This window comes from Haemorhous mexicanus, chromosome 1 (assembly GCF_027477595.1).
Source record: "Haemorhous mexicanus isolate bHaeMex1 chromosome 1, bHaeMex1.pri, whole genome shotgun sequence".
NCBI classification, from domain to species: domain Eukaryota; kingdom Metazoa; phylum Chordata; class Aves; order Passeriformes; family Fringillidae; genus Haemorhous; species Haemorhous mexicanus.
Genome location: NC_082341.1, coordinates 48,106,582 through 48,132,027, shown reverse-complemented (window position 1 = coordinate 48,132,027; position 25,446 = coordinate 48,106,582). Strand labels below are relative to the sequence as shown.

The 25,446-nt window shown below is 41.2% G+C and overlaps 1 protein-coding gene across 2 annotated transcripts in view; it reads right to left on the bottom strand.

Moving 5' to 3' along the window:
* TRANK1 (tetratricopeptide repeat and ankyrin repeat containing 1) overlaps positions 1 to 24,060 on the bottom strand; it is a 51,370-nt gene extending 27,310 nt beyond the window's left edge. Inside the window, exons 1-9 of one of the 2 annotated variants that reach the window (XM_059849015.1) lie at positions 23,795 to 24,060; positions 13,910 to 14,044; positions 12,749 to 12,872; positions 11,433 to 11,583; positions 10,335 to 10,453; positions 6,829 to 6,912; positions 3,469 to 3,607; positions 2,894 to 3,025; positions 999 to 1,166 (exon numbers count right to left, since the gene is read on the bottom strand). In XM_059849015.1, the coding sequence (XP_059704998.1) occupies positions 999 to 1,166; positions 2,894 to 3,025; positions 3,469 to 3,607; positions 6,829 to 6,912; positions 10,335 to 10,453; positions 11,433 to 11,583; positions 12,749 to 12,872; positions 13,910 to 14,044; positions 23,795 to 24,045 (1,303 nt within the window). In that variant the 5' untranslated portion in view covers positions 24,046 to 24,060. Of the gene's footprint in view, positions 1 to 998; positions 1,167 to 2,893; positions 3,026 to 3,468; positions 3,608 to 6,828; positions 6,913 to 10,334; positions 10,454 to 11,432; positions 11,584 to 12,748; positions 12,873 to 13,909; positions 14,045 to 23,506; positions 23,668 to 23,794 lie in introns of those variants that run through there. The other variant, XM_059849024.1, reaches the window with a different exon arrangement.
* Positions 24,061 to 25,446: the final 1,386 nt, after the last annotated feature.

Genomic DNA, 25,446 nt, shown 5'->3' with positions numbered 1-25,446 from the left:
TGAAAACTGTAATAGCTTCTGTATGCAGGCAGGAAAATGCTGCAATTATATAATTGTTCAGAATTTTTAGAGTAGATGACTAAACCCAGTAATGTTTGCTGCATACCCTTTTAATGAGCTTGTCTTATTCCCCAGTGCCATTTAAAGAATACAGCCATAAAATAATTTCTCCTCTTAAAATTAAAAAACAAAGCCAAAAATACACACCACACCATAATGTTACCTAAAAGTTTTAAGAGATATTCATGTAATGGGAAATAGCAGATTTTAAAGCAATGTTCCAATAAATGCCCTTAAACAAACACCAAAAAACTTGGCTTGAATTCCTAAATGCTTAAAAAAATTCAGATACATGAAAGACCAAATAAAACAGTAGCTTTATCTCTTAGGACAAAGAGAGAGACAACATTGGTCATCTTTTTCGAAAGAAGGACTAACCTCAGATTGTTACCTGTAAAGCTGAGGCTTATTCTCCAGCCTCCTATTTACACTAAGTTTATAAAACTTGCAGGCTTGCCCAAAAATTGTCAAAACCAAAAACCTTAGCCACAAAAGACAGTGCAACCTGAAATGCCAACCAAAACCATTATTACCACAGAGGTATTGGTGTTAACCTCCTAATAGAGAAACACTGTGCTAAAACGTTCAGAGCAGAGATCTCCACAGTAAAGAAAGAAAACCTCCTTTGTCAGGAGCTGTAAGATGCAAGCACAACGAAATCCACTGTTTTCCAATAAACTTATAAGCAATACACACATGAAAACTGAGATGTAGACTAAAAACTTTGCTTTATGCAAAGTTTGATCTGAAAAACACTTGGCCAGCAGTTGCTTTCAAGCAAGAACAAAATGTTCACTATTGACTAGCAGGAGATTACAGTGACAACTCACAGGGAAAGTTACATAAAACACACCCACAATAACTTATTTGAAATAAAACGATTTTGTACCTAAAGGTTATAATTTTAAAACAGGTAAAGCACACACTGCATGTAGTACCTGTCTGTTTCCCAGAAGAAGTGATTTTCTCAATCTGCTTGCTGACTTCTTTTACAGCATCAAAGTTTTTGCTCTTTTTCAAGATATCTATGACATATCTTGACCGTGCATCTGGAACAGTGGGATCAACCCCAAAATTCAGGAGCATGATCACATCTTCTGTTTGTCCTAGAAGGAATACATGGGAAAAAAAAAAAAAAAAAGGAAGAAAAATTAACATTTTTCAGAATTTTTTTTCTGTTTTCTTTTTTATTTTTAATTACTTGGCACAATTTCTAGCATAATTTTAACTTTAAAAAAATCTAAATTCTTTCAGTGTCATTAAGTTGACAGGGTGGAAGTCAAAGGTTGGACTTGAAGATCTCAGAGACCTTTTGCAAACTGAATGATTCTGTGATTTTATGATTTATAATATTTATTATATATAGCTATAAAGAAATAAACTTTAGTAGATACATATAAAAATACATGTTTTCTAATATAATAAATAATACATAAAAACATAAACATTAGTATATAAATACATATTTAAAATATGTGCTCTCTACGTAATAAATACCATATGAATACTACCAAATAAACTTTAAGCATCCAAAAGTCTGGAGTTACCTTGGCTGTGATGTTTGCTTCCTGTTGCCACCTCGTGGGCAGAGTAAGGAATACAAGGAAAAAAGCCACGGTAACATAAAATGAAATCCCACAGAAACTGTGAAGGAAAGCATTCATTTTGCCTCCTCTGACGAGGCACACTGCTATCTAGGCCTTCAATTTTCACCTATTTAAAAGAACAGGAGACGCCTGACAGCAAATTATAACTTAGTTTGCCAGGAATTTTGTGGTCCTTTAAAAATTTTGTAATGAACTATGTTTACTTAGCTAAGGAATGTTTGACTGTGTTACTTTAGCTGGTTTTAATTTAGATCTGCGTTGGCTGAGTGTCAGTAGAAGACCCTGAGAAATTACCTCACCAACCTGCAGAAAGGAACTCAATGGACCCATACCCCGTAGAGAACTTAATCAATAGCTAAAGAACCAAATTCAATAAAGGATTGTTTAATGCTGTCCTATAACTAGAGCTTAATTAAATACCACAGAACAAGAAAGATACCTTGAGAGAGTTAAGGAGTCAAAGCCCTATACACCCCAGAAAACTTGATTAGTACATTGCAGGTGCAGTAAAGGAGCCACTTTGTAGGCTTATACAGCCCAGACAACTTGATCAGTAGTAATTGTCTAACCAGGACAGCAAATGTAATAAAGCACTGTTTACCTGGATAAAACATGGGTTATTCATTTAAAAAAAAGATAGATGAGATGTTCTGGTGGTAATTAAGAAGAACAAAACACTTATACCATAATGCAATAAACTGGGGGGGTTTGGGAGTGTCTGTAAAAAAAAGTTTGATGCTATAGTGTATATAAATGACAGAAAATTTATTGTTTCTTTGAACATGTCTATGCCAAATGAATACCCAATATGTTCCCAATTTTGACTCAAAATTGTTACTAGGAATGTTCATCTCACAAGTTTTTGCTGTTAGATTTAAAACTCTTTGTTTCAGGCCTCCAGGTGGTCTAAAGTGATTTTAAGGGCACATCAAAATTTAAAAATTTTAACTTCTAGGATTCTAAAAACTGCCACGTACTTGTGAGAAAACCCTAACCAGACAAACCAAAGAGCAAAGAAAATGGTCACACATCAGGCATACAAATTTAAAAAGGAATTCTTGGAATGTTTAAACATCAGTTGCCACTACAAGTCTGCATTCAGATACTTTCTTATTTTCTTCCTTAGCGTGAAATATTTAACACCAGGATCTTAAACTTTCTTCCATTATAGATTTGTCCATATGAAAACAAAACAATACACACACACACACAAAAAGAGTATTTACTGCGTTTCTGTGAATATTCACTGGAAGAGGCCACAATATGCAGCAGGGTCTGTCCATCTCTGTCTTTCTGGTTGATCCTATCCTTCAGCTCTGGCCTCCAAGTCAGCAACCATCTGAAGAGATGGTTCTTCACTGAAATGATAAAAAAGCACACTTAAAGAAACAGATCCTGGGGTTTTTTCCCCTTTGCAGTGGCAAGATGCAAATCTAAGGTTGACTCATGACTCTACTACAGACAAAGAAAACTGCTGCTCCACACTGAGATGGGGGAAAGAAACACTGTACCTTTTTTAAAGCTGACATATTCAGGCTACAAAAGACCCATATCAATCACACTTTTGTTTCAAAACACAGAAAAGAACAATTATATTAGTTTTCTACCACTATGAGGCATGGGTGATCAAGGGGAATGTTTACAACATTTCTAAAAGAGTGCTTTATTGGCATGTGCAAGGTTATACCTAGATGACCTGACCTGAGCTGTTAGGACTTTTTTTTTAATTTAAAAAAGGTCCAGCGGTCAGTCCTCTCATAAAAGCCAGCATTGTTTTATTTTAGCTGCAGATGTCACTCACTTGCTTTGATGCACAGTCTGATAACAGCATGCAGCGGATACAGTCCGATGGACTCAGCCTTGGCCCCAATGGAAATCAGCCACTTGACTAACTCTGCTACTTCCTGCAGCTTCTCACCATGACCATATAACTCAGAAGTCTGGTAGCAAAGAGAAAAATTACAACATGTTATTTTTACATACACAAAAAGCATTTCTTTTTCAATACTTTCTATATTTTCATGACAAGAATCAGTAGCACAACAACAACCAAGCCATAGCCACTGTAAAATGGAACTATTTATTTATTTCATAGGCTTACACAGAATAGCTTGGGTTGGAAGGGACCTTAAATACTGTCCAGTTTCAACCCCCTGCCCCAGGCAGGGACACATTTCACTACACCAGGCTGCTCAGAACTCCATTCAACCTCAAACACTTCCAGGAATGGGGCATTCACAACTTTTCTGGGCAGCCTGTTACAGTGCTTCAGTACCCTCTGAGCAAAGAATTTCTTCTTGATATCTAAACCTGCTGTCTTTCACTCTGACCCTCGACCTGTCACCACGTGCTCTTGTAAAAAGTCTCTCCTCATCTTTTTTGTGGGCTCCCTTCAGGTACTGTAAGGCCACAATTAGGTCACCACAAAGTCTTCTCTTTCCCAGGCAGAAGAATTGCATTTCTTTCAGCCTTTCCTCACAGGAGAGGTGCTCCATTCCCATAATCATCTTGGTGGCCTCCTCTGGTGGCCTCAGTCCCAACAAACATGTCAGGAATGGTGTGGCCTTCAGGACCAGGGTGGTAATGGTCCCTCTGCACTTGGCACTGGTAATGCCACACCACAAGTCCTGTGTTCTGTTCTGAACCACTCACTACAGGAACAACATTGCAGCGCTGGAGTGCGTCCAGAAAAAGGCAATGGAGCACAGGTCTGATTGGGAGAGGCTGAAGGAACTGGGATTGTTTAGCCTGGAGAAAAGGAGGCTAAGGAGACACCTCACTGTTCTCTACAGCTTCCTTTCAGGAAGCTGTAGCCAGCTGGGGGTTGGTCTCTCACCACCTTCCAGGTGAAAGAAGGAGGAGAAATGGCTTTAAGTTGGGTCAGCAGAGGTTCAGATCTGATATTAGGAAAAAAAATTGTCTATAAGAGTGGTTAGGCACTGGAATAAGCTGCCCAGGGAGGTGGTGGAGTCACCAACTCAGGGAGTGTTCGAAAGACATCTGGATGTGGCAATTGGAGTTTAAGGATCATTATAGTGCTGTTGTGTTGATTGTGAAGGTCTCTTCTAATCTCGATGATTCTGAGAAACTACACAGCCTGAGCAAAAGCCAGCTGAACTTTAAAAGTACGCTCTAGCAAGGACTTAATGAACATGAAGCACAGCCTACAAGGGGTATAGCAATATAGGATACTCTGGAGGTGTGCAGCAGAAGCTAAGATGAAAATTGAGACAATATGCCAGAAGGATCAGGACATGAGGAGGTGGTCGGAAACAGTGTTCAGACAAAACTTCTCCATTTGTGCCAGTCATCTTTTTAAATAGCAGCCTTCACACATGCTTCCAACATTTACAAATAAATCTTTTTTTCTAATACTTCATGCCAAATTTTAACTGGCAAGAATTACTCTTTGAGCACAGTTATCAAACTAAAATACAACAGATTATAGGGAGAATGTAGGAGCAGCAGGGGAAGTCTGAGTTGTCAGAAAGCCTCATTTTCTAATTTTTGCAAAGGAGGATAGGGATTTTTCATCTTGATTCTTTTAGCCTTCCATGTGTACAACAAACCCACTAAAACAGGTAAGATTGGTTGGGCAATTCAACGAAAAAAGGGCTGCACTATTTGTAAAGCCTGCCATTTTTCCTGTCTCAATGAGGCATTTTGCTTTGCTGGAAGATACTTTGCTAATACTCTGCATGGGTCTTCAGCTGTGTTTCCAGGCTTCACTGCCAGCATGGAGTTACTGTGCTAGCATTGCCACAGCACACCTGCCTAATGATACCCAACTAAGACATGCTTGTATATATCCATTCACTAATTCTTCCACTATCTCTAAAAACAAGCCTGTGAGGAGATGTGAATTTATTTCCCTTGCATTACCCAGGCATTGTCCTGGGGAAGGCTATGAGAAGTTCAGAGAAAAGAATGATAAACAATTCTTATCTTCATTTGCTGCACCTGTTGTGAACACGTGGAATGTGTTATGGAGATTTGTTTACCAAAGGGTGGTTTCTTAATTGGCCAGTGGTGATGGTGTTTGGATTCAAGGACCAGCTGGGTCCACCTGCATCGTGACTGTCTGTAAGGGCAATGGGTTTCTTAGTAAGTATAGAATAATGAAGTGATTGATCAGCCTTCTGAGAAGCATAGAGTCAATGCTAATTATTACCTGGCTGGAGGCCTGCAGTGACATAAACCTTTGTGAGAAACAGCAAAGCCTGATACTGAGAAAATTCTTGGGAAGCATGAGAGAAAGTACACACTATCTGAGAACAGGAAAGGCTTCCTGTTTCTTCAAAGCCTGTAAACCTTGAGGAAACCAACAAACTGTCGGGCTGACAGATTTATTACAGGCCTGCAGCTGGGTTGCATGCGAAGGACTGAACAAAGATTCTCACAATAAGTGTATAAATACTGTCTTAACTATTCAATAAACAGATTCATTTTTCCCTCAGCTTGAGTCTCGCATTCATACATCACCAAACCTTTCCAGACAGTTAACAGCAAGCAGAGATAATACAGTTACTACAGCTAATGTCTTCTAAAGTTCCTCTCAGGAAAGAAACTGTAAGAAATATAGAAATTCTTTACTGTGAGTGTGGTAAGGCACTGGAACAGGTTGCCCAGAGAAGCTATGGGTGCCCAATCCTGGCAGCATTCAAAGCCAGCTTGGATGGGGCATTGAGCAACCTGGTCTAGGGGAAGGTGTCCCTGCCCATGACAGCGGGGTGGAATTAGACAATCTTTAACATCCCTTTCAACCCAAATCATTCTAGGAGTCTATGGTAAAGCCAAGTGGAATTTCTCAATTTCTCACAAACACTGTGAGATGCCGTTAGAAAGCTGGTATGTCTCTGCTATGGAAACTGGCTGCTCCTGAGCTGCAGAGCTGGTGAACTCCCAGCAGCTCCTGGCTCACAGACAGCTTCCAACTACACCTTTGTAATACTAATACACCTTGGAAATAATTAATTTTATTCAGACTATTACATTACATGAAGTTAAATTTTCAAACAAATAGATGATAAAATATAATACTATAACATCCATGTATTATTTTTCATTTTATTTTTCTTGGTTCAACGTGGAAAATCTCTCACTAAAGTTATTATAAAGAAAAGAAATAGATACAAGGAAAAAATAAAAAACATCAACTTACCTCAAAGAGATTCTTCAGAGATACCTGGTTAACTCTGAGATCACGGGGCAACTCTTGCTTCTCAGACAACAACAAGAGACAAGACTGGAAAAAAAAAACCCAATCGTTAATGCTCTTATAAGCACACTTAAAACTTTGTTTTTCACTGCCTCATCAGATCTTGTCAGAAAGTCAACACAGGCTAACAATATTTCAGATCTTTTTGTAATATCACAACTGAATCTCAGTTTCTAATTTTCAACTGAATTAATGTAATATACAATGGAGTGTAGGAAGTTATGAGTTATGAGTGATGAAAGTTTCCTCAGGAATAAAAACATGCTAAAAAAGTTAGGCCCTAAAAGATTCTCCAATACTTGGAATGCTTCCAGTGCTTGGAAGTAACCCTTTGCTTTAGGAATGGACCTTTACACTGGGGACAAGACTGTCCAGCTAACACCAACATCCCAAGCAAAAAGCAAAAAATGAATACTGTATCTTCTTCTGCTTTCTTCCATTTTCTCAGTTTCTCTAAAATACTTTGCCTTGCTCCTTGAAAACCCACCTAGCTTTACCAGAAGACAAGGGGAGGACTATGGATGCCATCTACCTGGACTTCTGTAAGGCCTTCAGTACAGTGCGCCACAAGAGTCTTAGCTCTAAATTGGGGTGATACCAGTTCAATGAATGGACTGCTGGATGGATAAGGAATTGGCAGAATGGCTGTATCCAAAGAGCTGTAGTCAATGGCTAAGTGTCCAAGTTGAAACCAGTAAGGAGTGGTATCCCTCCAGTGCCTGTAGTAGGACCAGTACATTCACTGCCTTCATTAGTGACATTGCCAGTGGGACTGTGAGGTGCCTTCGATCGCTCAGTGAGTTTGCAGATGGCACCAAGCAATGTAATGCAGTTGGTAATGCTCAAGGGAAGGACTGACATAGAGAGGGACTCCGACAGGCTTGAGGAGCAGGCCCATGGGAAGCCCAGGAAGTTCAACAAGGCCAAGCGCAAGGTCTTCCACCTGGGTCAGGGCAATCCCTAGTATCAATACAGACTGAGGAAAAAGGACTTGTGGGATAATGGTGGATGAAAAATAGGATAAAAGCCAGCAATGTGCACTCACAGCCCAGAAAACAAACAGGATCCTGAGCTGCATGAAAAGTAGCATGGTCAGCAGGTCAAGGGAGGTGACTCCACCTCTCTGCTCCACTGAGACCAACCTGGAATGTTACATCCAGCCCTGAGGTCCCCAATACAGAAAAGACATGGACCTGTTGGAATGAGTCCAGAGGAGAGCCACAAAGTGGAGCAACTCTCCATCCCCCAATTAGATGGGGATGGAGCAACTCTCCTGTGATGAGAGGAAGCTGCGGTTATTCAGCTGAGGAAGCTGGGGTTATTCAGCCTGGAGAAGATTTCAGGGAAAACTTACTGCAATAACATCAATATAAAAAAGGGGACTTTAAAAAAAGATTTTTTAACAAGGCCTTTGTGACAGAACAAGTGGCAACAGTTTTAACCTCAAAGAGCGTTTGCTCTCATTGGACATAAGGAAAAAATTCTTTATGATACAGGTGGTGAGGCACTGGAACAGGCTGCCCAGTGAAGCTCTGAATGCCCCATCCTTAAGAGTGTTGAAGGTCAGGTTTGGCCAGCCTTTCAGAAATATGATCTAATGAGAGATGTCCCTGCCCAGAGTAAGGGCTTGTGGGGCTCCAGTGAGTTCATAGCTCCAGTGTGAGTCCTCAATGGGCTGTGGTTACTGTCAGAAGCCTGTTCCTTCATGGTCTCTCCACAAGCTACTCTGCCTAAGAAGAGTGGCAGTAAAGTGGTGGTAAAACAGCTTGAACTTTACCTTATTTGTAAAAGTTATAAATGACAGATAGAGAAGGGAAGGTCACACTGCTTATGGTCTTGAAGAATGCTGAGACCAGCCTGACCCATCAATCCCAGAGTTACACATTCTGAGGATGTGAAAAACAGTGTTTCCTGACAGAAACTGGTACGGTGACAACACAGCAAAGTTCCTGATAAAGGAACCAACAGGTGATACTACTGATAACTTATCTAAAGCTGCTAAGCTGACACAGCCAGCCTAGAAATACATGACTGACAGTGCTTTTATTTGACAAAAGCACAGTCACACTTTTTAAAAGCAGGGTCTTCTAACATATCCTTTCCTGTATGTGTGCAGAGATTCCTCCCCTGAGTGGAGATTCCCATCAAGGTTACTCCTGGAGGCTGAGCAAAAAGAGGTTTGCCCATGGCCACTGGCCTGGGTGAGTAACATCAATCTCTACTTAATAACAATTTTGCTATCTTTAATACCAATGCTTTACTATTGCTTCAATAAACAGTACACTATTATATTGTATATACATTATTATATAATATTTACAATTGGTATAACTATCTGTACCATGTAGTAAATAATTCTGATTAAAGTATTTTAGTCTGATCATTATCATAAATTTAAATAAGATATTAGTTTTATTAATATGTACACATTTGGTTTGCCAGCCTTAATCCTGTGGGACAAAGTCATATAAAGGCTCAATTACACATATATTATCCTTTAAACATCTGCCATTCACCAAGTCTGGGAGGAGGATTGGATCAAACAGCATCTAGGCACCTCTCTGAGGAGTTTAGAAAGCCAGTGGGTCCTGTCTGAACCTTATGACTCAACAGGAGGGTTTCCCTGATAAACCTCAACTGAAGCTTCCATTTTGCCTGTGACAGGCTGCAAAGGAGCACCTTGCTCAGGCCTGGAGCACCTCCTCGTTCTCTGCCACTGGGTCTTGCAGGGTTGTTTCTCTCACTCTTTCTCCCTCACTTTCGCAGGCAGGGTTTGGCCCTTTTTAAAACACACTTTCTCTGAGGCACCACCACCTTGGCTGAGCCATGCCCTAAAATAGGGCTGTTGGAGCCAGCTGGAAGTAATGCAGGTCCAGCCACTCCTCACAGGTGCCCTGCTGGCCCTACTGCCAGCACCTCACCAACAACATCCCATACAGGTGTAACTGTGATCAATTTTTTCCACAGTTCAGAGAGGACTAAAATAATTTCATATGATCCACCTTCTGATTTTTCTAAATTATGTGGTTTTGCTCAACAACCATGTATGAGATGCTCCTTTATTGTGGGTCTTTCACAGACAGTTTCAAAAATCCAGCTTGTCATACAGAAGGAAAAGTAAAAGAGACCACAAATAAATTTGTAGTTTTTCCCCCCTAATTTGAATATTATTGAATTGAATAGTGACTCTAGGTGGTACTAGAAGAGAGACAACAGACAGCAACAAGAAACAAGCAGGATTTCAAGTCCATCATATCCCTTTCAGAAAGGAGTTTCAGAAATTATTTATCACTAAAAGTATTTTTCCAAGTCTTAAAAATCAAGACATTTGAACCAGGCAGCAATATATATTCACAGTTTTGGCTTTTAAAGGTAACACAAACTTATGCTGAAGTGGTAAGAAATGAGTGCCCAACATGAAGTGGGAGGTGACGCGGTGACACACTTACCCGCCACTTCCCTTTCTGGGCCAGCCTTTCTATCACTGCTTGCCAAATCTGTGCATTGAAATGTGCACTGAAGATATAATCATACGCAGGGTAGAAAGTCGGTGGCAAGATTTGTTCATCTGCAAGAATAAACAACAGAGAAGAATATTTGTAATACACAGCACTTCAAAGGTCGGAGTGTCCAACTAAATTACTCCATTGCACAGCAATCATTTTAGCACTGGTTAATACCCCGGTGATTGCCCAGTGAGGGCTTAAGAAACACTGGTCACCCAACTGATTCAGCACCCTGTTTATCAGTGGCCAGATTTCATTAAACAAGGGAGAAAAAAATAATCCCTGCTCTCAAGAAACACCTCAAAGCCCCAAGGCACTGTGAACCTCATGGCAATTCTTCCACTTATGGGTCAATCAGCTACTGACTCTGCAACCATGAATTAAGGACCTTAGTCTGGGGCTACAAGCTCAAGGAAACGCAGCAGAGGCACAACCTGAAATCTCCCGGCACGCCTGTAGGCCCATCAGACAAAAGCATGTTAAACAGACTGAAAAATAAGTAGAGGAGGAGAGACTGAGGAGAGAGGGCAAGGAGACAGATGATGGATATTGCTGAAAAACACCCATACAATGCCACGGGAAGGCCAGATTTCCTCTTTTCATTGCTGTCCATTACTAGCTGGGGGAGAGTCCTCCACACTGAAATTGTAACAAGGTTTAAACTCTCTATCTTCTAATTATTTTCAAACCTACCTGGCTAAAAGAAAAACAGCGTGGTCTGGACAAAACCCACTTAAAGCCTCTGGAATCTGGAGCTCCAAATCTCCATTCCTGTCTTCCTGACTGTAAATTTTGACCTTTTCTAACTATTCCATAATTGACATATTCCTGTAAGACAACTCACTCCCCTGCACTGTTTTGAGATTGCTGGTGTCTGCTTTATGCAAACTGGACCAAGTTCACCACATCCTCAGTATATTCATAATCCTCAAACAGGCCTGACACCCTGAAGGATCAAAGGAATGATCTCATGAAGGACATGCTACTAAGTGTCATTATCACTACTGAAAGGTCTTAAAAAAGTTAAGTTTTTGAGTTTACCATTGACACTTATGAAGATTCCTGCTATAAACTCAGCAATTTGAGTTTGATCTGAAGAAGAATTCAATAGAGCCAGACCTCTGTGGAACATAGAAACCGCCTCATTATACTTTGATAACATGATGAATGAGTGGCCAGCTCTATAATAAGCCTGAAAAAAAAAGGAGAAAAAAACGATGTTGGGAAAATATTCCGAGACATTTACTACAAAAACAAAAAAAAAAGTTGCTTTTTTTTTTTTTAATTCTCACATTATATTATAAAAATGTCATGTAGTACTATTTCTACAGCTTCTTATACATAGATCAAAAAAAAAGTGAAATAAACTATGTTATTCTAATTCCATGAAATTCACAATATATTACTGATATTATCATGGATACTTAAAGTGCAATCCTGAAATTCAAAGCTTGGAAAATAACAATAGGATGAAAGGCCTACTCTCAGCAGCTGTATGTTAACCTCCCCTGGACAATACTGGGGATTTTTTGTGTCACAAGGTCCAGAACATATATTTATGTTTCCACATCACAGCATTTTGCAGTGTTTCTTTCCCACAATGCATATATTCTTCAGCCAACAGCACATGAACATGTTTATATTCACCCTGAATTAGATTGTACCTGCTCAGAGTCACAATGGAGTTAATTTGTTCAAATCAGATAACTGGCATGTTGCAACACAGCACAAGTTAAATGGGCATTTGGATGCAATTTTACCATATCTAAATCAAAAACATTCTACTAAAGGCTCCAGGAGTCTTAAGTGGTTTAGACCAGAAGACTGTTTATTGCACATAAAAGCCAACCAAAGAGTAGACTCTGTATCATAAATACTGTACAACTCCTACTTATTCCTAGCTACTTGAGTCAAGGTGTACTTAATCAATGTGTATTTAATCACAAGCCAAGTGTAATGTATTGTTCTGTCCACTGAAAATACAATACGACCCCGGTCACCAAGTACCACTCCCAGGAACTGGGGACTCATTAACTGTAACCCTTGTTTGGGATATTGGTAGTTACATTTCTTGAAAGCATTGGTACCTCCCTCATTGGGACCCAGAGAGAACCAGCATCACCTGGTGCAAAAGGGAGCTGCATCATTTCATAAAAATACTATTACAGCTGTGAATCTGATACTTATGTGTAGAATCAAACATTGATTCTGGAATTTTATGCCATATTTACTCATCATGCCCCAAAGCAAATACACAATAAAAAGAAGATCATGACACCATTATTAAATAAAAAATAAAATAAAATTAAAAAAGCAAGGAGGGTATGTAAAAACTGCCAGCTTAAGCATCTGGATACCTTAACATACTCCGGATCCCACTGTAAGCTTTGGTGGGCTAAAACCATTGAATCCTTCCATTTGCCCAGGCAGTACAAGGCAGTTGATTTGTTGCACAACAACACAGCTATGTCCCGGGAACACCTAAAGATATGGTTTTAGCATTACTGTTTATTCACTTGAAGAAGGAACACACTTTATAGTTAGTGATATGAATGAATTTAAAAACTGACACATATCACCCACCTGACAAAATCAGAGGTAAAAAATCTAGTTGTAGATAATAAAGATCATTTGAATGAATATTGGCTCTAAAATGCCTTAGAGACATCCTAATGATACCTTAGTGATACCCATAGTGATAACCTGGTGTCTTCTGCAGCAGAAAACCAAGCCAGTGGAATAATGAAGTATGAGGATTTAGCAAGAGTTCGGATGACCTTGATACACCTACATATGGCTCAGTGAAAGCCAGCAGCCAGGAATGGGGGAAAACAGACCCATGAACGGAAGCTGTAGGATGGAAAGAGTACTAAACACATTTTGGTCACCAAAAAAACAACCTCAATGCCTTTTAGTCACCATGTGGTGAAGTCAACAGAAAAAGCCACATTTAAAATAAATGAGTGGCTGGTGTTAAATTAGGGTGACAGCAGTGTTAATATACAGGAGTAATGAATATTTAATAGTTAACATAATACTCAACGATTTAATCCTTAATAACATTACCAACTTACGTTAACTGATGAAAAGCACTTAAAAGTGCATCTGGAAAGAAATACCCAAAGAAATCTTCTGCTGAAAACTATTTTTAACAAGTCACAGAATACCGAGAATGACCCAATAACAAGAACAAAGTAACCTGCATGAATAATTTTACAGATAATCAGATAATTCATTAAGCAACAGGCCAGGACATGGCAAAATTGCAGCATTTGAGCTTTAATTTATAATTGATATTTATGTAAAAATATTCAGATTTAAGTCACTAATTAATCTCTCACATAAATGTAAGGAAGAGAATAACTATAAAACTGGTACACTAAAGAGTGTGAAAAAAGATACAAGAAAATCAAGTGTTAGGTGAAAAAACAGAGTTTTGAATTAACTGTGCAACTGTACATATTTACATATTTCAGGTTTGTCTTATGGTTTACATCTCATAATTCAAGAATACTTACGGGACCCATTGCATTAAATAACCAAGTGTTTGTAGAGCTTCATCATAGTTTTTGATGGCCAAAGAGTAATTTCCATTTTTAAAATCCTGGTTCCCAGCTTGCCTCTTCAACTGTGCGTATGTCATGGGATCCATGCTAAGGAAAGCAAAAAAAAGAAAGAAAAAAAATTAATCAAATAAAAGCACTGACTTATGAGACATTTCTTTCCCTAAAATTGACTGAAATTTTCATCCTAGTTTTTGCATATTTGAAAAGGAGGACAAAAAACCACATCTTGTTTCCTGCAGTTGGACTAGTAAAATAGAGCTCTGGTGACAGCCTCATTTTTGCTGTTGATGCCTCCTCAACTTTTCATCTACTTTTTAATAAACTTCAGCTAACCAGATCTACCACTGGTATGCATTTTTGTTTCAATTTTTATCCTCAGGTCTTAAACTGTATCTTTTAAATTAGGATTCCAAATTATTTCAATGTGTGAGCATATACTCAATGCAGGGGGAAATATCTGAGAAACACAGTATTTATATGCTTAAGAAATACATGAAGCTATACATTTCAATTAATTAAACACAAAACTCATTTACTTGCTTTTTATTTATGAGTTTTTTATCTAGGTCCTCTGTCTAGATACTCAACAATCCAATGCATACAGCACTGCTTAGAAACTTAATTACTGTAAGAAAATATTGTAACATAGTATGGTAATAATGCTTGAGGACCTTGAATCAGACTTAAGACAGTTATTAAAATGAAAACAGGAAGTGGCCAGAGAAAACAAAGTTTGAAACTAGCATCAGCTGTAACTTACTGAAAAAATATTTCATCATTAAAATTCTAAAATCAGCATCATTAAAGAAAGCTAATCACATGGTCAAGCAGCTAGATGAAAGAAACAAATGCAAGAGGAAAAGCAGCTGCACTTATGAGAAACGGCACACAAGAAACAAACAAGAGAAATATCCAATGCTAAACTGCTGTGTAGAATCATTCTTCATAGATTGATTTTATGATTAAAAGCGTTTCCATTACCTGCAAAAACCTGTATGAATCCCACAAATCTCAGTGCAATTAAGTAAGATTAATTCACCAAATAGGAATGCAGAGATTTACTTATTATTCAGGTAATAACAGGCCTACAACAAAACTCAAAAAATCTGCAACCTTTGCTACCTGCCAACATGATGTCAAGGTTTTGTCTGGCAGGCAGCTAAACACCACACAAACCTCAGCTCACTCCCCCATTCCCTGAATGGATGGGGGAGAGAATTAGGGAAAAAAAGTAAAATTTGTGTGTTGACATAAAGACAGCTTAACATCACAGAAAAAGAAGGGAAAATACTAATACTGATACTACTAATAATATATGTAGATTATACAAAACAATTAATGCTCAGTGTAATTGCTCACCACCCACTGACCAATGTCCAGCCAGTTCTTGAGGAGCAGCCCCTGGCCCATTTTCCCTCCTAATTTATACACATGACATTCTTTAGAAGAGAATATCCATTTGGCCAGCTCAGGTCAGCTGTCCTGGCTGTGTCCCCTCCCAGTTTCCTGTGCTTCCCTGCAGCTGACAAGGAAGCATCAGAAGCTGAGAAGTCCTTGACTTAGGGCAAACACAGCTCAGCAACTACTAAAACATCACGGGGTTATCAACATTATCCTCATACAGAATCCAACACACAGCACTGTATCAGCTACTGAATAGAAAATTATCCCAGCTGAAAGCAGGACTAAAATATGTGCAAGATCTCTTGGCTACAGAGCAAACTAGATATTTTTAAGTATACGAATTTACAGACAAAGCAAGAAACATTACTGATGTATTTTCCCTGTAGTACTCCTCAGGATGAGATTGAAACAGCAAGAGTCAGCAGTGTCTTTTGAGCACAGAGGTACGGTGAGCACACTACAGATTGCAGTGTGCCTTTGCATTTATCCAAGCACAAAAAGCACTCATCAGGCTCACAAGTGCACTAAGCAGATGGGAGAGCAGCAGCCCACAACTCTGAGAAGGCAACAGGAGAAAAATCAGGTGAAAACCATAAAGTTCAGATCTGCACTGCTTCAGACTGACTGGGAAATGACCTGTCAGTTACATCTTAACTAAGCAAATAAACACTCCCTGATGATGTCTGTAATTGAACCATCAGCTTGCTAATTCCAGGGAAGCACCAAGAACAGATGAAATACTGGATAAAAACTAAACTCAAGAGAAAGAGGTCCCAGCCACTTGGGGGAGGCACGACAACCGGTCATGCTAGAGGGGTAATTTTTACATTTATCCCAAGCAAATCAAATAATCACTTTATTGAGCAATGTACATACAGTATATACTTTAAAAATACTACTTCCCCAGACAGCAAATCAAGTGTACTTAAAGATATATAGGATTTCCTTTACACTGCATGGTATGAGCATTATTAAGGTGAAAAAAGGAAAATAATAGAGCAACAGAACAAAGAAAAAACCAAATGCTAAAAGATGGTTCTACCTCATCTTTCACATAATTCTTTCAGATTTCAATTCTTCATTATCAGGAAGTTTGACAAATTATTTTCTCAAAAATAATACCAAAATAGGTCATCTACACAGGAGTTTTTTCACATAGGAATATACATGAACTAGTGGTTTTCCAAATTACAGCTTAATTTCAGGTTTTTTTCTTTTTTTAAAAGAAAAAGTGCTTCTACTCAGTGTAATATTTTTCTACAGAATTATATTTTTGTCTTACTTTTCTTTGGAAAATACTATAAGTACAAATAAAAGGTATTCACAATATTTAAAATATTTTTTTTCCCACGGTACAGCAGAAGCAGCAACGAGCATTTTAAAAGGACTTTCCAACGTGTCCTGTGCTGATAAATTTTGGAACTGAACTCCCTGTTTCAGATCAGAAGGCAGCATGCCCTCCCCTTTCCAGGTAGCAGGAATTTTCACCAGAACACAAGTTCTCATCCTTTTCCAAAACTGGAGTTTCCCAGCCAAAATTTCAAACTGTAGATCATATAAATAACTGGGGTTTCTGCTGTGGGCTTCAGCAACTATACCCAAGTTTGCAGACCAGAGAGATACTCTGGGCATGCAGATCTGACATCTAAGTTAATGATCCAAAAGAACTGCTGTGCAGATTAGCACAGCATGTCTTGCTATTGCCCAACATCTTCCTGCAGCATAAACAATTTTAACTCAAAACCAATGGACTAACTGAGGGCCTATTATGTAAGGTCTGTCAAGCGTGAGGATCATTAAACAAAACTGTTGTCTATTACTCTGCCTGAACTGGCACAGGTAAAAGACACAGCTGTATCTGGATACAACTACAGAAAGATTTTTTGGGGGTTGAGTGCAGTGGGCTAACCCCAGTAGGAAGCTAAGTGCTTGCATGCTCCCATCCCCAGTGGGATGGGAAAAGAGAAAAGGAAGAAGCAAAACCAAAAAAATTTGTAGATCAAGATAAAAATTGCTCAGTAACCAAGAGAAACCTGGAAGAAGAGGAAAAGATAACGAAAGTGATGGGAAGGCAATCATTAACCATCCCCTGGCATGGAAAAATGCCCATATTCCCAAGACAGGGAAGGCTACTCCCCCTAAGTCCCCTCCTCCCCATTACCATTGCTGAGCATGATGCCACATGGCATCCCTTCAGTCAGATTGGGTCATCTGCCCAGCTGTGCTCCCTCCCAACTTCTTGTGCATCCCAAACCTATTCACTGGGAGGCCAAGTGAGGAACAGAGAAGGCCTCAACACTGTGCAAACACTGCTCAGCAATAGCTAAAACATTACTGTGCCATCAGCATTGTTTTGCTCACAAATTTAAAGCACCATACCAGCTACTATGAAGAAAATTAACTCCATTGCAGCCACACATGTTGCCCTCGTGAAGCAGGGATTTCTCCTAAGCTATGGAGTCTATGAAACCCATAAAGGTGTGGGGACACCCTAAGGTCCAGGAGACCCTTCCCAGTGCATTGTTGAGACCTTATCATTCACAGAAATAAAACAGAAACAAAACAAACAAAAAATCAAACAGACAACATGATCCACTCTGTTTACTTTTTTTATGACTCTTGAGACCAGCATGAATGCAACAACCAACTCACAAGCATGAGTGTGGCAACAAAATGAAGCACATTAATTTTTATTCACAGAATTAAACCAAAACATTATACAGCTAAGTCAGAGACAATCTACTCCTAACCCTACTGCTGCCAGTGGTCAAAATTCCCATTTACTTTAGGTGTCATCAACTCTTGTGTTACTGTGCTGGTCAGTGTCCCACTGAACTCTTTCAGTCAGACTGCTGTCAGAAGCAGGGAGCTTTAGAGTGCTTACAATGCTAAGTTTTGATTTCTCTCTCTTCAGAAGATAATTTTGAAAACACACATGGAGACTGCCCAGAAAAGTTATTTGTCACTATTGAAAAATGTTGTGTTCCTTATGCCAGCTACGGGTCCCAAGAGGCCAGCTTGTGCTTTCTGAACATCTGAAGCTGGCAGTGCTAAAAACTTTAGAAATCTGAGAGCAAACCCAACCCTCTGGTTTTTCTGTCTGCATCTGCTTTACACATTATAAAAAGAGAAACTGCATGACACTGTTTAATTCACAGGAAAAAAAAAAAAAAATAGAAGGCCTTCACAGCCATGCTTTTAATTATTTTTGATTCTGAAAGTTAAGCTTTAAGGATCCACCCCTATGGCATTACTCAGTGGTAGGATAATGTTTTTATTCTCCAGGCACAGCAGATTTCCATAATGCAAGGAACAAATTAAGTACAGCAATCTTAGGGGCTCTGCATCTGAATTAAAAGAATGGCAGACAAATAAGAATCCTCCTATTTTCAGGAAATCTGACTTCTAAAGATTGTGTTTTCCTCAGTCCTGTTAAACAGACAAATCACTCCTTCTTCCTTGTCAACCCAAGAGGCAGACATTACAAACTTGGTTGGAAAAGAAAAAGCCCAACAATGCATCTACACTATGGCTGAGTTACAACTAAATACATTTCATCAGCATTCAAATAATTCATGTTTTCTCAACAGGAAACCTCAGGGCTCCATTAGCTCTCCTTCAACAAAAGCATCCTGGCTCCAAGAGCATGATGCCAAGAAAGGACTGTCATGTCACCCCTTCTGTTACATCTGAGGGACCCCTGCAGCTGCATGCCCACCACTGGCACAATGTGTGTAGGAGCCCTGCAGTCAGTCAGCCACAGGACACTGCATTCAGGTCTTCCAAATGACATTTTCCTCGTGACCTGATACAGACATATGTGAATGTCAGGGCAGACCCAGTAAAAGAAGGAAAAACACAGGCCAAGAAGGCTGTACGTGGCTGTAACTATGGCAGTGCCCTGCCTGCTAGCCAGTTTTACTTGTTTTCCTGACAACAACAGCCAACAAAGACATATTTACAGAACACAGCCTCCCTTCAAGGTGCATAAGCCTAACCTTGACAGTGAAGAGCAGGGAAAAATTTACTTCTCTCAGTTTTCCACTACATGTTGAAAAGTCAAATGAGAAATCTGGAAATCACCTGTACTTTCAGAGGATGCCCTGAAGAAACAGCAGAGACAAAAATGAAGAGCTTATAATTGACCAGGCAACAAGCAGACACATTTGAAAATCTCATGAGCAAGAAAGGAAAGAAGCTTCGATTTAGACTTGGACATCCTCATGGATCTGTTTAGTCTGAAAAGGGTCTTAGTGGCATTTGTGACTACCTGAACAATATTTTAATTGAATGTTCAGACAACATCTCTCGTGAAGAGAGATATTGAAGAAGATGATGATGAACATGAAGCTCTCATATTCAGCACTTGTAAAATGTCAGCTCATGTTGGAGAAACTGGTCAGCTCAAATGAAGAACCTGTAATTAACACAGCTAGTCATCAGACATCCCTATCATTAGGGACATATTCAAATAGATAGACAGAGATAGCCTTTTCTATAGATAGATTCTCACTCAGTCATACAAAAAAAAAAAACCAAAATTCTCTAAGAAGTCAACTTGCTAGATTTATACCAGACCTTGGAATTTCCAAAGACCTTTAGCTCCCAGTAAAAGCCAGCACCACTTGGAAAATAATGAATGAGATTCTAGAGCAGATTTGGATTAGATTAGGGCAAGCAGAGCAGCATAGTGATAGCTTCTTATCAGAATGTTGTCCTGAACTCAGCACAAATTGGACCAAATGAAGTTTCTTTACTGCTTCTGGGCTCTACAGCCAGTCAGCGAGCTATACATCACAGAACTCTAAAGATAAAAACAGCATGCATTTCTGGAGCTGTGTGCCTCTAAAAGGACAAAACCATTTCCCAGGTAAGTGAATAGAGAGAACATTTAATCAGGTTGCTTCAGTCTGAACTGGAGACCTGTACACAACCTCCATCACTGGACAGAAGCAACCCTCAACACCACTTGCAGAATTTTGCTTCTCTAGATACTCTTCATTCCTAAGTGTTCAGGCAGAAGCACTACTAGGGGAATTTAGGCTACTCTTCTGTAGCTTCACCTATGCAGTACCACACTGATTCAGCACACCTTGACACCACAAAGGATCTCTCACTATTGAGAAGGAATTCTCACCTGACCTGGGTCTAGCGAGCAAGCATTATTTCTGTATTTTGGCAGTGAGGTGAGAGACTTCTAAGTTCTGGCTGTACTTTCAAAAGATGTTAAATGGCTGGGGTGAGAGAGCACAGAGTGAGACAGAACATACCAGGCAGCTCTTCATTTTATACCACGCTTTTCCTTGGAAATGTGCTCTGAAGTAAACTGATGATTGTGGGGCACAGACATTGTCAGAAACAAGACAAACACCCTTATCAACATTTGGCAAATGCAGCCCAGATGCAATTAGCGCAGATGTCTCAAAGGCCTGTTAACACCTCAAACACCACATACAAAGCAGACAGGGAAGATTTGTGCAAGGTCTGAAAGAAACAAGGGGTATAAGCAGAATACACCCAACAAGACTCTGGGCTAGGGCTCTGTTCTGGGCAGACCTGGTGTGAATGAACTCCCAGGGTCCTCTTTTTTGAAATTACCACTGTATGTTGCTTTTTGTTTGTGGAAACTTTCAGAAAGGAATTATTAACAACAAAGCCCAGCCACCACATGTCTCCAACCAAACTCACAGCTGAAACAGCTTGGCAGCTCAGTTCTTCTTCAGATGCAAGACCACCTAACAGGACTACAGAAACGGGACCCAAACACAGCCAGAAGTTGGGCCAGCCCTGCTGACAAGCAGAAATCCATGCAAAACCTCAAGAAGTGGACACTGAAATGTTACTAATCTTTAGAGCAGAGATTTGTGGTTCACTTTCACACAGGAAATGCACTAGGTAAGTGACAAGTACTGAGGAAGTGACATAGCAAGGAAATGAACATGGCACCAGGAACAAGACAACACCTTTCACAAAAAGAGATGGGTGCACACACCAGCTCTGTACCTACTTTAGACCCTGAGAAACAAGAGTTTCACACCCATGGACAGGGCAACAGAAACCTGACAGATTGATGTGACATTCCATGGTATGGAATATCCCTTTGGACAGTTTGGGTTAGCTGTCCCAACTGCATCCCCTCTCAGCTTTCTGTGCCCTCACCCAGCCTCCCCACCGGTGGGACAAGCTGAAAAACACTTGACTTAGGATAAGCACTGCTTAGCAACAGCAAAAACATCATTGTTTTGTCAACATTATTCTCATCCTAAATCCAAAGCACAGCACAGCACCAGCTACTAGGAAGAAGATTAACTCTATCCCAGCCAAAACCAGACAGCACCTCAGAACATCCTTCCTCCTTTCCTTGCAAGCTGAACTCAGGCCAAGCACATTTGACTAGCCTTCCCTGAAGACTGTTTCATAGCTTGCAGCAGCAACAGGTCTGGCCTTGCTCCACAGCACATCCTGTTTTGTTAACGGAAACAAAATGGGCTTCTTTGCCTTCAGCATCAAATGATTCTTCCCTCTTTGTAACCTACCAGTAACAAGTCATACCTAGGAAACTTACAGTTGAGCCATGTGTGGAGTTGCTTTTTCAAGAAACACACCTGTTTATACATACAAATACCTATGATTTCCAGTATATTAAGAAAAAGACTTGCATTTCCCATTTTATTTACAAAAAAATGATGCAAAAGCATGTTCAATATTCTGTTTGCACAGTGTCATTACTGTGTCAACACAAAAACCACCAAAACCTCACAACAGCAGGAAAAGCTAATCTTTCTGTTTCTCTCTGAAATAACAACACTCTTGAAATCCCTAATCTAGCCCAGCCATACAAGACCTAACTCAGTCCAAGAGGGAGTTGTTTACACTGCTGCAGTTGTTTGCTCAGCCTGGCAACGTTCCTGTCATCATTGTCCTGCTCTTCTTTGCACTGGTGTGGCCTCACCTTGAATACTACGTGCAGTTTTGGGCAACACGATATAAAAAAACACATTAAGCTGTTAGAGAGCATCCAAAGGAGACCACAAGGATGGTGAAGGGTCTGAAGAGGAACCTCTATGGGGAGCAGCTGAGGTCACTTGGTTCATTCAGCCTGAAGGAGACCAAGGAGAGATCTCTTTGCTCTCTGTGACTTCCCCATGAGGAAAGAGGAGGGGCAGGCACTGATCTCTTCACTCTCGTGACCAGCAACAGGACTCGACGAAAATGACTGAAGCTGAGTCAGGGAAGGTTTACACTGGATATCAGAAAGAGGCTCCTCAGGGAAGTGGTCACAGCACCAAGTCTGTCTGAATTAAGAAGCATTTGGACAACGCTCTCAGGCACATGGTGTGGTTATTAGTGCGGGCGTGCTGTGTGGAGCCGGGACTTGGACTCAACGATCCTGATAACTTTCTTCCAACTCAGCATTTCCTATGATTCTACGATCGAGTAAGAGAAACGGCAACAAACAGCATGCATATTTCCTTTGTATAGATTCACTCCAGAGGGTATTCACTCTGGAATGAGGAAAAAACAAACGAAAACCACCCCAAGACCAAAACACCAAGACTGCCCTAACATCAAGGTTTTCAAGCTTTTGCAGTTCACAGCCAATGCTTGACAAACTTAATTACATGTTGGTAAAAAAACACTGATAGGAAATACTCTCTCTGGCATGTTTTCACGGGAAAGCAAAGCCTCTTCCCCCCATTCGCAATAAATCTGAAGCTAATTCTCTGTAAATCGCTAAAAAGACCCACAAAAGCTGGTGAGAGATTCTTCTGCATTTATTCTCCTGCAATCCACACTGTGCTCAAACTCCTTTCCAGTTGAAAAAGTCTGTTTTGTTAGGTGACCACTCCACGACCTTGTGCAAGAGTTTTGCTTTTCAGGGAAAGAATCCAAAACCACTGAAAACAATGCTTCGCTCCGGGCTATGCTAAAAGAGTTTTCTCCCTCTTCTTTTCAAGCACTGACACGGCACCCCATCTCCCCCAGCTCCTCCGCGCAAACCATACCAGGCCAACATACACTCCCAGATGCCTGGCCGGAGCAAGAACGCACTCTTCTCCTTTTCCTTCAACCACCCCACACATTCCCTGGCAGGCTTCCCAACCAGCACAGCCAACCCCGCTGCCCACACGCCAAATCCCGCACCCACGCTCCTGGTCGGGGCAGCGCGTCCCCTCTCCGGAACTGCTCCAACACGCAGGAAGCTCCCAACAGCTCCACCGAGATGGGAATGGGAAGCCACCCCCAAGAGGCCGCGGCTGCCCCCGCGGCGCGCGAAGCATCGATGGAGCAGCGCGGGGAGCGCGGGCAGCTCAGCCCGCCGCACCCCGGCATCCCGCACGGAGCGGCGGGCGGCCGGCTGCCCTTACCGGGGAGGATCGGGGGGGGGGGGGGGGGGGTACAAGGGGTGGCCGAGGAAGGACATCTATCTACCTGCCTGCCCGTCCCCCGCCGCCGCCGGGGCGCGCTCCGCTTGTCGCCCTTAAACTCTCCGCCCCGCGTCCCGCCCCCGCCGCCCGCGTCACCGTGCGAGTGGGAGTGAGGGAATCGAAAAAAATCCACGGCGGCGGGAATCGAAACGAGACCGCCCCGGCCGTGGGGGACGTGTCCGTCCAGTCCCGACTCGCAGCAGGGAGCGTGGCGGCGGGGAGAGGTAGCGGGCGCCCATCTCCCCGCCGGAACATTCGGGAAGTTGGGATGGCTCTGGGCTCCCTCCTCAGCGGGAAGCGTATAGAGTGCCATTTTTTAAAATGACCTAGCGATGCCTTCAGGATACTTGGAAAACCGGCTTTGGTTCGCGCCAGGGGCCCCCCCGCGTCCTGAGGCGCCGTGCTGTCCCTCCGGCTTCTTACGGCAGCCCCTGCTCCGAGGAAGCTGTGGCTCCTTGGGACTTCCACTGTGCAATGATCACCTAGGGAGCGAAGGCTTCTCCTCCTGCGATGCAACTGTTCGCTAATTTATCCTTTCCCATGGTCTTTTCACACCATAAAAAGTGGATCAATGAGCCAAAGATGAGTACTTCACAGGATGTTGTTCAGAATTTCACCTCTTTGTTAACGACGTCTCTAATCAAGTTTTTCTCTGGCATTGAGTATTACCACTTGCACATCTTCCTCTGTATCCGGGCTGGCTGGGATGGAGTTAATTTCACTGCCAGCAGCTCCCACCGTGCTGTGCTTTGCTTTGGGAGCTAAAACCAACATTACATTCCTCCTTCACCAATAGCCTGGGGGTGGGCAAGATCTTGGGAGGGGACACAGCCAGGACAGCTGGCCAAAAGGATATACCAGAACATGTGACGCCTATTCAAATATAAAAGCTAATAGAAAGGAGTAGGAAGGTGAGGTATTCATTATTTACATTTGCCTTCCAGAGCAACCACTGCTCGTGCTGAAGCCCTGCTGCTTCCCAGATCATGGCCGGATGTTGTTTGCTGATGGGAGGTAGAGAACAATCTTTTGGAGTTTCTTACCATTGCTTAAGCTTCTGTTTTATTAAACTGCCTTTATGTTGATCCATGAAGGTTTTTTCCACCTTAGTTCCTTCCTTCTCCATCCTGTTGAGGAGGGGAGTGACAGAGCAGCTCTATGGCCTCTTGATTTCCAGACAGGGTGAACCCACCACAGTCCTTTTGATGCCAGTATGGGGTACAAGATAACAAAAGTTTTCTAAGAAATGTTCTATAGCTGCAGTGGTTATTCAGCATCAAGCTCCTATGCAGGTCACTGAGACTGTTGACTGCACTGCTTATCTCTTTATTTAGTTGAGCTTGAGAACATGTTAATAAAAGCAATGGCTCTGTCCTTTGCCCTGGCATTTCTGTCCTTGCTCTTCTGAGGGAAGTATCTTATGGTGAGCATGAGGAAATATATATCCCTCTCCACACCTGGGAATAATGATGATGGTTTTATTATGCAGGCCTCAGAGACGCTTGTTCATGCTTACATGAACTGTTTAATACTACTTATTAACACTGTTAGCATATTATGAGGTTTGTGGAATCCAGTGTCATCCTGATCTAGGAGAAGACAATTTTCAGATGAGGTGATACTGAAATGTGCCCTGGGACAGCTGGTCCTGGGGTG